At 45.1% G+C, this 14108-nt stretch overlaps 1 protein-coding gene across 1 annotated transcript in view; it reads left to right on the top strand.

The window, feature by feature from the left end:
• The window catches only part of MBTPS2 (membrane bound transcription factor peptidase, site 2), a 114610-nt gene that overhangs the window by 74570 nt on the left and 25932 nt on the right, over positions 1-14108 (top strand). Inside the window, exon 7 of the mRNA XM_075335408.1 lies at positions 9825-10005. Coding sequence (XP_075191523.1) covers positions 9825-10005 — 181 coding nt within the window. The remainder of the gene's footprint in view (positions 1-9824; positions 10006-14108) is intronic.

The raw sequence follows: 14108 nt of genomic DNA, 5'->3' as shown, positions 1-14108 counted from the left end.
ACTGGCTCCCGATTAAAATATTTTCCTTTAAAATGCCACTTTGTTTTAGAGGGAATTATGTATATTTGTAGTGATGGAGCCTGTTACTAATTAATGCTGCCGGATTCACATTAATGTTATGACTACCATTCTTCACTATGTACACATTAAAAACGTAAGGTACCTAGTTAATATTTTGTGAAATTAAAAAGTACCAAAGCCAACCACATCAAGGTGTACCTAAATATGGGTGGTCCTGATCACGCGTATCTGTGTACCTGTACATTAATGCTATAGGTGTACGGACCATTTTTTATTTTTTTTTTGTACAACATATTGGGGGGTTTGCCCCTTCCAAGTATCAGCACACTGATTCGGCCATCTTTCCTAATGAAGGCTTTAAAGGGAACCTGTCAGGTTTAATATGCACCTAGAACCACGAGCAGTGGTTGCATATTGCTAATCCCTGCCTAACCGTCCCTGTATACACTAGCATCAATAAAGGAATCTTTAGAAAAAGTATTTCTAAGGATCTTATATCGTATGTTAATGAGCGCGGGGACTAGTTCCCCTGGGCGTTTGTTCCCCTTCCCAGTCGGCTGCATTAGCATGTTAGTATGACCCTGTGAGCATGCTTTCATGCTAATGAATGCGCAGCATCACAGAATGATGTCACTCACCTCTCTGCCACCATCACGTCCGACGCTGGATTTCGGGTCAGTGCACATGACCCTGAAGTTTGGGTCATGCACACTACTTCAGTTTGAAGCCAGGACGCGTACACCCGGCTTCATAGTGCGCATGACCCAAACGCGATGGCAGTGGAGAGGTGAGTGAGACCATCCTCTGACGCTGTACATTCATTAGCATGTTAGCACACTCACAGATTAGTACTAACATGCTAATGGGGCCAACTAGCCAGGGAACAAACGCCCAGGGGACTAGTGCCCTCGCTCATTAGCATACAGTAAAAGATCTTTAGAAATACTTTTTATAAAGATCTCTTTATCTATGTTAGTGTATACAGGGACGGTTAGGCAGGAATTAGCAATATGCACCCAGAGCTGCTCGTGGTTCTGGGTGCATATTACACCTGACAGGTTCCCTTTAATTGCGAGCTATTCCTGGTTTTTCCTTCCTCCATTCAGATGAGGCCCAGCCGTGCACATAGAGCGGTAAGACAGTAGTGATCGGCACCATCTACATGAGGAACACCTTGATGTGGTTGGATGACTTTTGCACTTTTTGATAAAAAAAAACAAAAAACAAAAATTGTTAACTGAAGTATTTCAAGTTTTAACATTTCCATCTATATTGGAGTTCATGTAAATATTAATCGCTGACGCATGATGTATTTGTCCACCTGTTCATTAATTTATTAGTAATGTGTTACATTTTTGGTTGGTTTGTTTTTGTGTAGTTCTTCATTATAGACAGACCGATACGTCTTTCACACCTGTTCTTCTACCTTTTTTTGAATGTGCATAACTTGACAGGCTTTAAATATTAAGTCCTGTTTGGCTGGTAGACAGATCCTCCTTGTTCCTGCATACAGAATAACTAGTGATCTGCAGTCAAATATTTACTAACTTTTGAATATTTGATCAAGTCAGTACCTTAAAGAGGTTATCCACTACTTTTACATTGATGGCATATCACAACCTAGGACATACCAATACGTCCTAAATCATGTCGGAATAATCACCGCCAGCTGCTGCGGTGAGCCGGCGTGATCCCTGCACATGTCTGCTGATTTCAACAGCAAATATGTGTGGCTAACAGGCATGGGTGGATCAGCAATCCACCCGCTCCTGTTAACTCCTTGTGCTGTCAAAATGTGATCGCGATTTAAATGGCCATTGCGGGGAACCCGCCTTTTCCTACCAGCAACGGAGGTCCCGTGACGCGATCACGGGGAGCCAATGGTTACCATGGTAGCGATGGGTCATGTGATGTCTCCTGTTGCTACCATGACATAGTTCTTGTTAAAGCTGGCAGAGCAGCGGCTCTTAGAGAAATACAGCATGTCTGCTGATCAGAGATGTGCAGCTCTGATCAACAGAAATTAATGTGTAATCAGACTGCTGATCCTTAGGGGTGCTTTACACGCTGCGACATCGCTAATGATATATCGTCAGGGTCACTGTGTTTATGACACACATCCGGCATCGTTAGCGACATCGCAGCATGTGACGGCTAGGAGCGATGATCAACGATCGCAAAAACGTCAAAAATCCTTGATCGTTGACACGTCGCTCCAAATCATAATGTCGTTGGTGTTTCATTCCACAGGTTGTTCGTCGTTCCTGCGGCACCACACATCGCTGTGTTCCGTAGGAACGACGAACATCATCCTACCTGTGCCCATCGGAAAAGAGGAAGGAAGGAGGTGGGCGACATGTTCCGGCCGTTCATCTCCTCCCCTCCTCTTCTATTGGGCGGCCGTTTTGTGACACCGCTGTGACGCCAAACGCTCCTCCCCCTTGAAGGAGGGATTTTTTCGGCAGCAACAGCAACGTCGCTGAACAGGTATGTGCGTGTGACGCTGCCGTAGCGATATTGTTCGCTACGGCAGCGATCACCACATGTCTCACGATTGACGGGGCGGGTGCTATCGCTCGCGACATCTCTAGCAATCACTAGCGATGTCTCAGCGTGTAAAGCACCCTTTAGTTCCCTAAGGGGACTAGTAAAATAAAAATAAATAAAAAACAGTTAAAATAAAATGAAAAATTTACACACATTTGGTATCTCTGCATTCAGAAATGCCCGATCTATCTAAATATAAAATCAGTTAACCTGATCAGTAAATGGCATAGCGGCAAAACATTCCAAACTGCAAAATTTAAGTTTTTTGGATGTCCAAATTTTGCACAAAATGCAATAAGAGGCGATCAAAACGTAGCATCTGTGCAAAAATGGTACCGGTAAAATAGCAGCTCGAAACACAAAAAATAAGCCATCACTGAGCCCCATATCCCAAAAAATAAGAACGCTATGGGTTGCGGAAAATGGCACAAAAAGTGCGCCACTTTTTTGGACAAAGATCTGATTTTTTTTTTTATCCCCCTAGAGCAGACCTGGGCAAGGGTCGGCCCACGAGCTGGATGCAGCCCGGTTACTGTCTGTGACCAGCCCGCCTGTCTTAGCTCAGAGTTGGAGGCGTGGCCTGATCTACAATTTTATACCTCAGCCCCGCTCTCACTGCCGGGAGCTATGTATTTCGCAGTGCAGTGATAAGCAGCTGACAACGCCCGCCCCCTTTTGCTGCCAGTTATGCCTCCTCTGGATGCTGGTCACAGTCTCTGGATGCCTTCCATGGAGTCCATGCTGCTAGCCACGCCCCTTTTGCTGTCATCCACGCCCCCTCTGAATGCTGGACACACACTCCTTGGATGCCTTCCTTGTCCCCTCCTGCTGCTCTCTCGATGCTGGTCACGCCCCCTTTGCCTGCCCCTTGTACCCAGGATCCTCACATGTAACCAGCTCATCTGCACAGGCCACTTCAAAAATGTCTGTTCTTCAACTGAGGTAAGTGCACCAGTAGCAGCAGGGAGAGTGCAGAGTACCTGCAGGAGGAGAGAGCAGGGGAGCAGCACTTGTGTCTTCTCAGGTCCCCCTGTGCCTGAAATAGAAGAAGCAGACAGGGGTCTCAGAGAAGGCAGCCAGAGGAGCCCTCAGGCTCTGCTGCTGCAGTGTTGCCTGCCTGTGCCCTCAGCGCCCCCAGGGCCAGTATGTATGCTCTCCACTGGCCCCCAGGGCCAGTATGTATGCTCCCCACTGGCTACCACGGCCAGTATGTATGCTCCTACTGACCTCCATATTTTCATTGACTTTTTGTATTGTTTAACTTAGTGTTTCTTTATGGAGGGTTAGTATATATGCTATATACAGTATTGGGTAGAACTGAGTTTATTATATTAGTCCGGCACTCTACAACCATCCCAATTTCTCATGCGGCCCCATGGGAAAATTAATTGCCCACCCCTGTCCTAGAGAAAAGTAAACCTATACATGTTTGGTATCTACGAACACGTACCAACCTGAGGCATCACACCAACTCATCAGTTTTACCATATAGTGAACACTGTGAATAAAATACTCCAAAAACAATCGTGCAATTGCGCTTTTTTTTTGCAATTGTTCTGCACTTGGAATTTTTTTTGCTGTTTTCCAGTACACTATATGGTGAGCAAAGGGAGCAAAAAACGGAAAATCGCCCGGTCATGAAGGGGTTAATGTCTGGCCGTGGTCTGACACCCGCATGCCCTCCAATGAGCTGCCCATGGCAGTGGCATCAGAAGGCAGCCGGAAATGCTCAGTTCTGGAGCTGCCCTGTCTTTTGATCGCGGCCGGGTACTGCACATCCATCTCCTATTGATATGAATGGGAGGCGGGCGTGTAGCACCTGGCAGCGGCCGCTATCAGTTGATGGGGCAGCTTCGGAACTGAGCAGTTCTGGCCGCCACTGGCACCGAGAACAGCTGATTGGTAGTGATGCCAAATGCTGGACCCCAGCCTATGAGACATTGATGACCTTCCATAAGGATAGGTCATCCAAGTTAAAGTAGTGTCCAACTCCTTTAAAATGGCTCTTGAGCCTTCAAAGCTACTGGAAGTAATGAAAAAATGGAACATGAACAATTGGGCTCTATAAACCACATAAGGTTACTGTAAATTCAAGTCTGCTTTATAATTCACTAAAAGAATAGTAGCAAATAAAAAAGATCTGCTACCAGGTCTAAAGGGGATATTTTTATTTTATTTTTTTTCGCACTGCTCCCCTTTACTTTTATTTTATTTCCATCATACGGTTTCAGAGATATGGGTCTTTGTTTAGTGCTGCTTTTTATGGTCTTTAATAAGGCTATGTTCACACGGCTTTTTTTGGTAAGTTTTTGGTGTGTTTTTTAGCTGCAGATTTGCCTTGGTTTTATGCAAATCCATGCTAATAAAAAGCTGCTTTTTACAGCCCCAGAAAAGTCTATGAGATTCCTGAAATCTCATATACACACACACACACACACACACACACACACACACACACACACACACACACACACACACACACACCTGCAGATTTGTTCCTGTATAATGCCTGCGTTTTCGCTGCAGATTTCAAAGAATGACATTGTCAATTCTTTGCAGTGTTTTTGCAACGATTTTTCATTGGTACAACCGTACAACCCATTTTGTAGAAAGAACACACCACAAACGTCACTAAAAAAAACGCATCAAAAATGCGCCAAAAACGCAGATGACTCAAAGGAGATTTCCTGCCACATGATCAGGTTTTGGTCAGGAAAAAAAATTACCAAAAAAGCCCTGTGTGAACATAGCCTAAGAGGACATTGCTGACAGAGTAATAATGCAGAGCAGCCTAAAGGCATACCCCAGAGAATCCTGTGATCCACGCCTCCTTGTAAACACCATAAAAAGCAGCACAAAATAAAAAAGGTTCATATTTTTGGAACCTTACGGTGAATATAAAAATATAAACAAAAAAAAGGTTACGTACTCATCATAGGAGCAGCTGGAATAAAATCATAGAAAAAACTGGCCCCTTTTGAGACCAGTCCTTTAAAAGGCTAGTTTCACACTTGCGTTTAACGGCATCCGTTGCATTGCGTTGTGTTACGGATGCAACGGATGTGTTGCATATAGTGGCACAACGGATGCAACGGATCATACAAAACAACGGAATCAGCTTTTTTTTCTTTTTCTTTTACAGTTTCACCAGCGGCAGGCTATTGTGAACGAACAGCTGATCGTTCACAGCAGCCGGTCGCCGGACACTCAGCTGATCGTTCACAGTAGCCGGGCGCTCAGCTGATCGCTCACAGCAGCCGTTCGCCGGGTGATCAGCTCATCGCTCACTGCAGCCGGTCACCGGGTGATCAGCTGATCGCTCACAGCAGCCGGTCGCCGGGTGATCAGCTGATCGTTCGGCCGCTGAGAATGTGTGCAGGGTGGGTGGGTGGAGCCGAGCGGGACCATGTCGCTGAGGACAGGTGAGTGCGTGCGTGCGTGTGTGTGTGTGCGCGCGCGTGTGTGTGTGTGTGTGTGTGTGTGTGTGTGTGTGTGTGTACGCGTGTGTACATGTGGAGTGGGGGAGGGGGCGAGCCAAGCGGGGAAGTGTTGGGCTCCCTGCACACGTAGCCAGGGTAAATATCGGGTAACTAAGCAAAGCACTTTGCTTGGTTACCCGATGTGTACCCTGCTTACGGGTGCAGGGAGACAGAGAAAGCATGCGCAGTGAAATCCTAAGGATTCCGCTGCTCAAAAAAAGTTACATGCTGCGTTCCTTCCGCCCGGCGGAAGCAACGCAACGTCGGCCAGCGGAAGCAATGCAGGTACTTTTGGCACAATCCATCATCCATACAAGTCTATGGGAAACAGCGGAATCCGTTAACGGATTCCGCTGTTTTCCAAAAGGGCGGATTGTGACGAAAGGAAAAAAACGCAAGTGTGAAAGTACCCTAAAACAATTCTGCCTCCGGTGCTTATCTTCCAGGCAGCATCTGCCCCATAGCCTGGAAGAGCTCATTTACTTAAAGTGATAAAAGAGGATTTATCCACAACAAGGCTTCTGATATAAGTCACACAGGTAGGACTATGTGCAGCATTCTATAAACTGTATGCCCAGGTTAGCTAAATCAAATATGGTGACATGTTCCCTTTAATGGAAAAAAGAAAATGTCTTTTTTTACTTTTTTTTTTCTTCAATTAAGCTGAAAAATCTGTATTTTTTTCATATCCAAAATTAAATAATATCTTAATTAAAACAGAAACCAAAACATCCAAACAAAATACGTAATCTTGCCATTTTCACACTGGCTACTGGGCTTTTTTAGACTTGTATGTTCTCCCCTTTCAGGACGCAAGGCTCCATATTATTGGGGGTAGAACTGCAATGGCAGGTAACATTGCTATTCACGGGTGGGCAATGTCACACCTTAAAGGGAACCTGTCACCACTTTTTCAGCCTATAAGCTGCGGCCACCACCAGTGGGCTCTTATATACAGCACTCTAACATGCTGTATATAAGAGCCCAGGCCGCTGTGTAGAACATAAAAAAACACTTTATAATACTCAACTAGGAGGTCGCTCCGGTGCACAACAGTCGGATGGGTGGCGTCGTTCTCTGGGACCGGCGCCTCCCCTTTCGGCCATCTTGGTCTTCCTTATTCTGAAGCCGCGGTGCATGATGCGTCCTACATCATACACACTCGGCGGTCCTGTGCAGGAGCTCAATGCCGGTGCGTGTGTATGACGTAGACGCGTCATGCACCGCGGCTTCAGAATAAGGAAGACCAAGATGGCCAAGAACGGAGACACCCATCCGACTGGTCTATTACAACCCTCAGATTAGAGCGTCCAGTTGTAGGAATCTCGGTTTAGAAAGCTGATGTGCTTAATCCACTGTAAGGTCCAGTTCTGTTATATATGGGATTGTTTTCTTGAATAGATTCTTTATGTAGGGTTGCAAGTCATCTGTCTTTACTGATTCAGGTAAACCTCTTATTTTGATGTTGTTCCATCTATTTTGATCCTCCAAATCGGCTATTTTGGCTTTCAGGGACTGTAAATCGTCTTTCGTTTTACTATAGATATTAGCAATGGTTTTTGTGTTATTAGTTAGGTCAGATACTTCCGCTTCGGTGCATTCTACTTTGAAGGCGATGGCTTCAAATGATGATTTAATTTCGTTAAGTTGGTTACTAAATTCGGCTTTCATGGATTCCTTGAGTGCCAGCAGTATATTCCTTAAAAGATCTTGTGAGATAGGTTAGTCTGTTGTTCTGAAGTTTTGTAGTGGGTCATTGAATGAGTTGTAACTTTCGTAGTCTTTTCTTGTCCGCTGTTTCATTGGGCTAGGATTGGGTGAGGACTCTGGTTCAGAGTCTGAGTCCGATATTGGGCAAGCTGTATCATTGTTTGAACTTTTTCCTGAATCTAATTCCTTTCTCTTCTAATTCCTTTCTCTTCTGCATTGCTGTCGTCACACTGCATAGCATTGAGTTGTCTGCCTGGGGCTCCCATTGCTGGGACCATGAATCCTCTTGGAGTGGGAGAGATTTTTTGTTGATGTCTGGGTTGACTTTTGGTTTACCCATACTTTACTCAAGTTGGGGGTGTTTGTTGGTTGCCCCTTGGTGAAGGTGTGGCTGTGTTTTGGCCATTGATTTCTCTTTTTGTTTTTTCAGAGACCATGTGGTTAAGTATACTTGATCCCAGTATCAGTGCTTGGAATCTAATTAATTGCAAATTGAGTTTTGTATGGTTATGAATACCTTACTGATTGGAATAAAGTTATTGGTTAATAATGAGTGGACTTCTGCCTTGCTTTCTTATGTTGTAATTGGTGTAGACTCCTGAATAGGTGAGGAGGTTGGTTTGAGAGATTGAGGATCACAGAATCCTACTTAGGTTTTATTATGGTGCTGTTGTAATGCACATTTTGTTCATTTATTTTGGGCTTTCCAGCAAGTTTGGGAGTAGCAGATACTATTCCAGGTGGTTGTCAGTGGGTACAAGTTAGTTTGTTATGATATCGTAGTGGAAGTCTATTGCAATAGATAAATAGACTATTATTAACTGTAATCTTAGTTAATGGTGCTGGTGGTTACCACAGTGATGAAGTTAACTCAGGGACAGTAAGTGAGTCTGGGTTGGGTGTTTGCACCCTTAGGCCGGGGCCACACAGGGATTACTACGATCCCCTCACATGACACTCTTCTCACGCTGGCAGTACAGCAGAGCCGAGTGTCATGCGAGTGTCCCTGCGACTAAGGTCCGACTGTGCAAGTGAACCTCAGCTGCGGGAGGCGGGCCGGCACTGAGGAGGGGCAGGCCGGCGCTGCGGAGGGGAGGGAGGGATTTATCTCCCCCTCTCCTCCGTTGCCAGCTAATGCCATTCTCGCACTTCACTCGTGGTACACCGATGTACCGCGAGTGCAGTGCGATTTTTCTCTCGCCCCATACACTTGAATGGGTGCGAGAGAAACAAGACTCACATTACAGTCGCAGCATGCTGTGATTGTTTTTTTCGGTCCGATTAGGGCTGAGAAAATAATCGCATATGTGCGCTAACACACAGGCTAATATTGGTCTGAGTGGAATGTGATGTTTTTTCGCACTCCATTCGCACCGATTTTCATGCCGTGTGTCTTAGGCCTTGCTCTGCTGTATGGATTCCAGATAATTGTATTTTGTTGGTCACTTTCTGCAGCTGTATTTTGTAATTAGCAGCTTAATTCTTCTGCATGAAGCTGGGTTAGCTGCTTGTTGTTAGTGAATGAGTGTTTTCTCTTAAGTTCTAGCACTCTGGCCAAGGTCCTAAGTGCTAATCTCCCCCTGTGACCATACGTCAGGAGCAAGCTGAGGCGCAATACATTTGAAGAATATAATTTGGCTCTAAGAAAGAAGAACTATGAAAAATACAACAAAAAATGGCTTCCTTGGATCAAACTCTTCACACACAACTTGTATATTAATGACTCCATTGACTAGGACTAAGCTTTCTTTATGCCATTTTATATCCAGCTATGATGTATATATAATAATTGTAAAAATACTCAGATTAACAAACTGTTAACAAAAAGAACAAGCTCTGATCTTTTCATGTAAATTGCTTTGTTTATTTATTTCCCCCATTTACCCCATGTAATCACCATCCCTGATTTTTCCTTCTGTGTCCCCATACGTTTCCAGTTCATACCTTACCCACTTATTTAATAATAATCAATAAAAACCATTTAAATGAAAAAAAAAATGTAAGCCATACTGTCTTCATTGAATGATTTATTTTTTTCCTCAATTCACTTTTTTTTCTTCCTTTAAGGAATCTCCAGCGAGTGGACCAAAAGGTTTGTTTGTACGAGACATCATAACGCAAGTTCAAGACTGTCCAGTGAGAAACGTGGATGATTGGCATAAATGTCTATCAGACATCTCCTTGAAGCCTCAATCCGGCTTCTGCATAAGCACAGCAAGCCTCCAACAACTGCATTTCCCAAGCAGAGGTACAAAAATAAGCTCCAAACCATCAGCCATTAATGATAATGCTTTTTTTAAATGTCCTTCTTCATGCTTACTAGTAACCTCTGTCTTGTTTTCATTATAATGTCTCATTCACATTGGAGTTTCCTAGAAAACTAGTGACTCCAAAAATGACACTTAAGGGGGCTTTACACGCTACGACATCGCTAATGCAAACTCGTTGGGGTCACGGAATTGGTGACGCACGTCCGGCCGCATTTGCGATGCCGTTGCGTATGACACCGATGAGCGATTTTGCATCGTTGCAAAAACTTGCAAAATTGCTCATCGGTGACATGGGGGTCCCTTCTCAAAAATTGTTACTGCAGCAGTAACGAAGTTGTTCCACGTTCCTGCGGCAGCACACATCGCTCCGTGTGACACCGCAGGAACGAGGAAGCTCTCCTTACCTGCCTCCCGACCGCTATACATAAGGAAGGAGGTGGGCGGGATGTTACGTCCCGCTCAGCTCCGCCCCTCCGCTGCTATTAGGCGGCCGCTCAGTGACGTCGCTGTGACGCCGCACGGACCGCCCCCTTAGAAAGGAGGCGGTTTGCCGGTCACAGCGACGTCGCTAGGAAGGTAAGTATGTGTGACGGGTCTAGGCGATGTTGTGCGTCACGGGCAGCAATTTGCCCGTGTCGCGCAACAGATGGGGCGGGTACCCATACTAGCGATATCTGGACCGATATCGCAGTGTGTAAGCCCGCTTAACCTATGTGCTGTGCAGATCAGGACTCTGAGGCACTCATAGCAAAAAACACATGTATATGTATTATGTATGTTGGTACCTAATTGTGTCCCACAATCAGAATAAACTTTGCATGTTGTGACACCTCCATATACATAAACTCTCATACAAAAAACATGTACATTTTTACACGCACATTTACATATAATTTGCAAACATATATTTACACACTGACTTGTGTGTGTGTGTGTGTGTGTGTGTGTGTGTGTGTGTGTGCACACATATTACGTATACATACATGCATACATACACTATAGTCAAATGTATTGTTGAGACCCCAGCCCCACGCCGTGCAGTGTGCCTTTACTACCACTTGTGAAAGAATTGCTCATTTTAAAGAAACCATTGATACCAATTTGGTGCTGTAATAGGAGGTCACCGGTGTAACGAGTCAACTCATGACAGTTCTAAATATCCCACAATCAACTATGAGTAGTATTATTGAGAAATGGAACTGTTTGAGAACCACAGTAAACGGGGCTTTACACGCAACAACATCGCTAACGAGATGTCGTTGGGGTCACGGAATTCGTGGCGCACATCCGGCCTCGTTAGCGATGTCGTTGCGTGTGAAACCTACTAACGACCACTAACGATCAAAATTACTCACCTAATCGTTGATCGTTGACGCGTCGTTCTTATCCCAAATATCATTGCTGTTGCAGGACGCAAGTTGTTCGTTGTTCCTGAGGCAGCACACATCGCTACGTGTGACACCCCAGGAACAAGGACCAACACCGTATCTGCGTCCTCTGGCAACGAGGTGGGCATCACTTTCTTTCGGCTGCTCTCCGCCCCTCCGCTTCTATTGGACGGCTGCCGTGTGACGTCGCTGTGATGCCGGCCAGAGCGACGTCGCAGGGCAAGTAAGTGCGTGTGAAGCTGCCGTAGCGACAATGTTCGCTACACCAGCTATCACCATGATATCGCAGCTGCGACGGGGACGGGGACTATCGCGCTCGGCATCGCAAGCATCGGCTTGTGATGTCGTAGCGTGCAAAGTGCCCCTAAGTGTGCGATAAATGCAGGTCTAACATTTGGGGTCTATTTCCAGAATTGTGTCCTCTAAGGCCCGTTTCTAAGGCCACAGCGACGTCGCTAGGCAGGTAAGTATGTGTGACAGGTCCTAGAGATGTTGTGCACCACGGGCAGCGATTTGGCCGTGACGCACAACCGACAGGGGCGGGTACTTTCACCAGCGACATTGCTAGCGATGTCGCTGTGTGTAAAGCAGCCTTAACTCATAAATTAGAGACCTTGTGAAAGTACAGGTCGGGGTCACTGAGGCACATAGTGAATAATTCAGCAACGCTCTGCTGACTGAATAAACCTCTAGAATTATCATAATCACATAAATTGTGCGCTGGGAGACATGACATGGTTTCCATAGCTGAGCAGCTGCAGGTCAGCCTTACATCACCAAGCACAATGCCAAGCGTAGGACAGAGTGTAGTAAGGCTTCCACCACTGGCCTCTGAAGTTGTGAAACATATTGTGTGGGGTAATGAATCCCATTTCTCTATCTGTTGTCTGATTTGACGAGTCTGGATTTGGCGAATGCCAGGAAAATGTTATCTGCCCAACTACCAAGTGCCAGCTGTAATATTTGGTGGAATAGGGATAAAGCTATTTCGCTGTTTTCAAGGGTTGATCAACACACCTTATTCTAGTAAAGTGAAATTTTAATGCTTCAGCATACCAAGACATTTTGGACAGTTCTATGCTTTCAGCTTTTTGGAAACCGTTTGGACAAGACCCTCTTCTGTTCCATCTTGTAAAGTACAACCAGGAAGATAAAAAATTACACTTCTCAAAAATTATGTTTGATTAAAAATCTTTCCATATATCTTTGTTTAAACATAAAAATTACATAAAAAGTCATACAAAAAAGTGCCTCCAATGCAATAGGTGAGGCAGCTGACTGTATTTACTAAAGCACTTCCAGTATATTTATAAATGTCCTATCCACTCCAAAATATCTAGTATTGATCAGAAGTCCTTCCCCACTATGAATAGTAGGAAGGAGGTAAGTGTCACAATACTGTTTGCACTCTGCTGTTGCAGAGTTGTATCAGTCACCTGATTCCGTGGTTGGTGTTTCCCAGTGGGAGGAGCCTATCCTTCTACGCCTCGTTCACAGGAGCACGCAGTGTTATCAGGAAGTTCCCTCCATCATCATGGTGCCAGTTATAGTCCTGCTTTGCAGCGTGCTCTCTTGGTCCCTGTAAGTACTCTAGATTCTGTCCGCTACCTCCTCTGACCTTTCCTGACCTCCCTGTCGTCTATTCTTCTTGACCTCTCTGTCTCCCATCCCCTCTGTTTTGTCTTAACTTCCGTTCTGCCCACCCGCTCCCTGTTTGTTGTCCCGCCCCGGCGCCCCCTCCTTCAGCTTGCTCTCTCGGTAACAGACTTCTGGCCTGTTCCTAACCCTGACTCTGCTCCTCCCTTGTACTGCGCTCCCTCTCGGCTCTGACCCAGCTAGCACGACTCCTCTTAGCAACCAGTTAGTTACCCGGGACGCCTTGTGCTCTGGCTCCCTCTAGTGGTTGTTATCATTACACACACTGTTCGCTGACACCCCCTAGTGGTGACATTACAGTAAGGTAACAGTTGTGTGAAAAATGCATGTCCCTATTTATCCGATGTAAAAAAGCAATTTGTATTAGTTTTAATGTTTATATACCAGTGTTGCAGGGCGTCTAGTCAGCATCCCTGTAACCCCAGGTTTATAAAGGCATGGTGGGGGAGTTTGGTGTGAAAGAACGTGTCACTGACCACAATGTCTTCAAACACTTTTGAGATGGACTAGAACAGAGACTGTGAGCACTGCCCTCTTGTGTGACTTACAAGTGCTTCTTTGGCTAAATGGGAAGTACCCCACAGACACACTCCAAAGTTTTGTTGAATGCATTTCTAGAAAAGTGGAAAATGTGATAACTCCATGTGAATACCTATGGAATTTGTAAGGGATGGCCTAAAAACATCTGTAGCTGTCTAAATATTTTTGTCCAAGTAATGTATTCATACAATGATACACACATGTATACATACATACATACAAACCCAAAATAGACTGTCTAACCTATACTAGCTAAAGGAGGACAACCATTGGGCCACAAATGGCGCTTCCCCTCCCCCCATTGTGTACACACTTGTTATATGTGCCATCTACCGTAGCACTTTAATCTGATCATTACATCCCATTTAATGTCAACTGTAAAGGTAATCTATTGGACAGCTCCTTTAATGTCCAGTTATTTGCCCAGATAATGAATGGTTTAGTAACTTTAGAGCCTGTTCACATAACGTTTAGGTCACACTTTCAGTATAATGTGT

The sequence above is a fragment of the Anomaloglossus baeobatrachus genome, chromosome 2 (assembly GCF_048569485.1).
Source record: "Anomaloglossus baeobatrachus isolate aAnoBae1 chromosome 2, aAnoBae1.hap1, whole genome shotgun sequence".
Classification (NCBI taxonomy): domain Eukaryota; kingdom Metazoa; phylum Chordata; class Amphibia; order Anura; family Aromobatidae; genus Anomaloglossus; species Anomaloglossus baeobatrachus.
The sequence above is the reverse complement of the archived record's forward strand: the minus strand, read 5'-3'. Positions and strand labels throughout refer to the sequence as shown.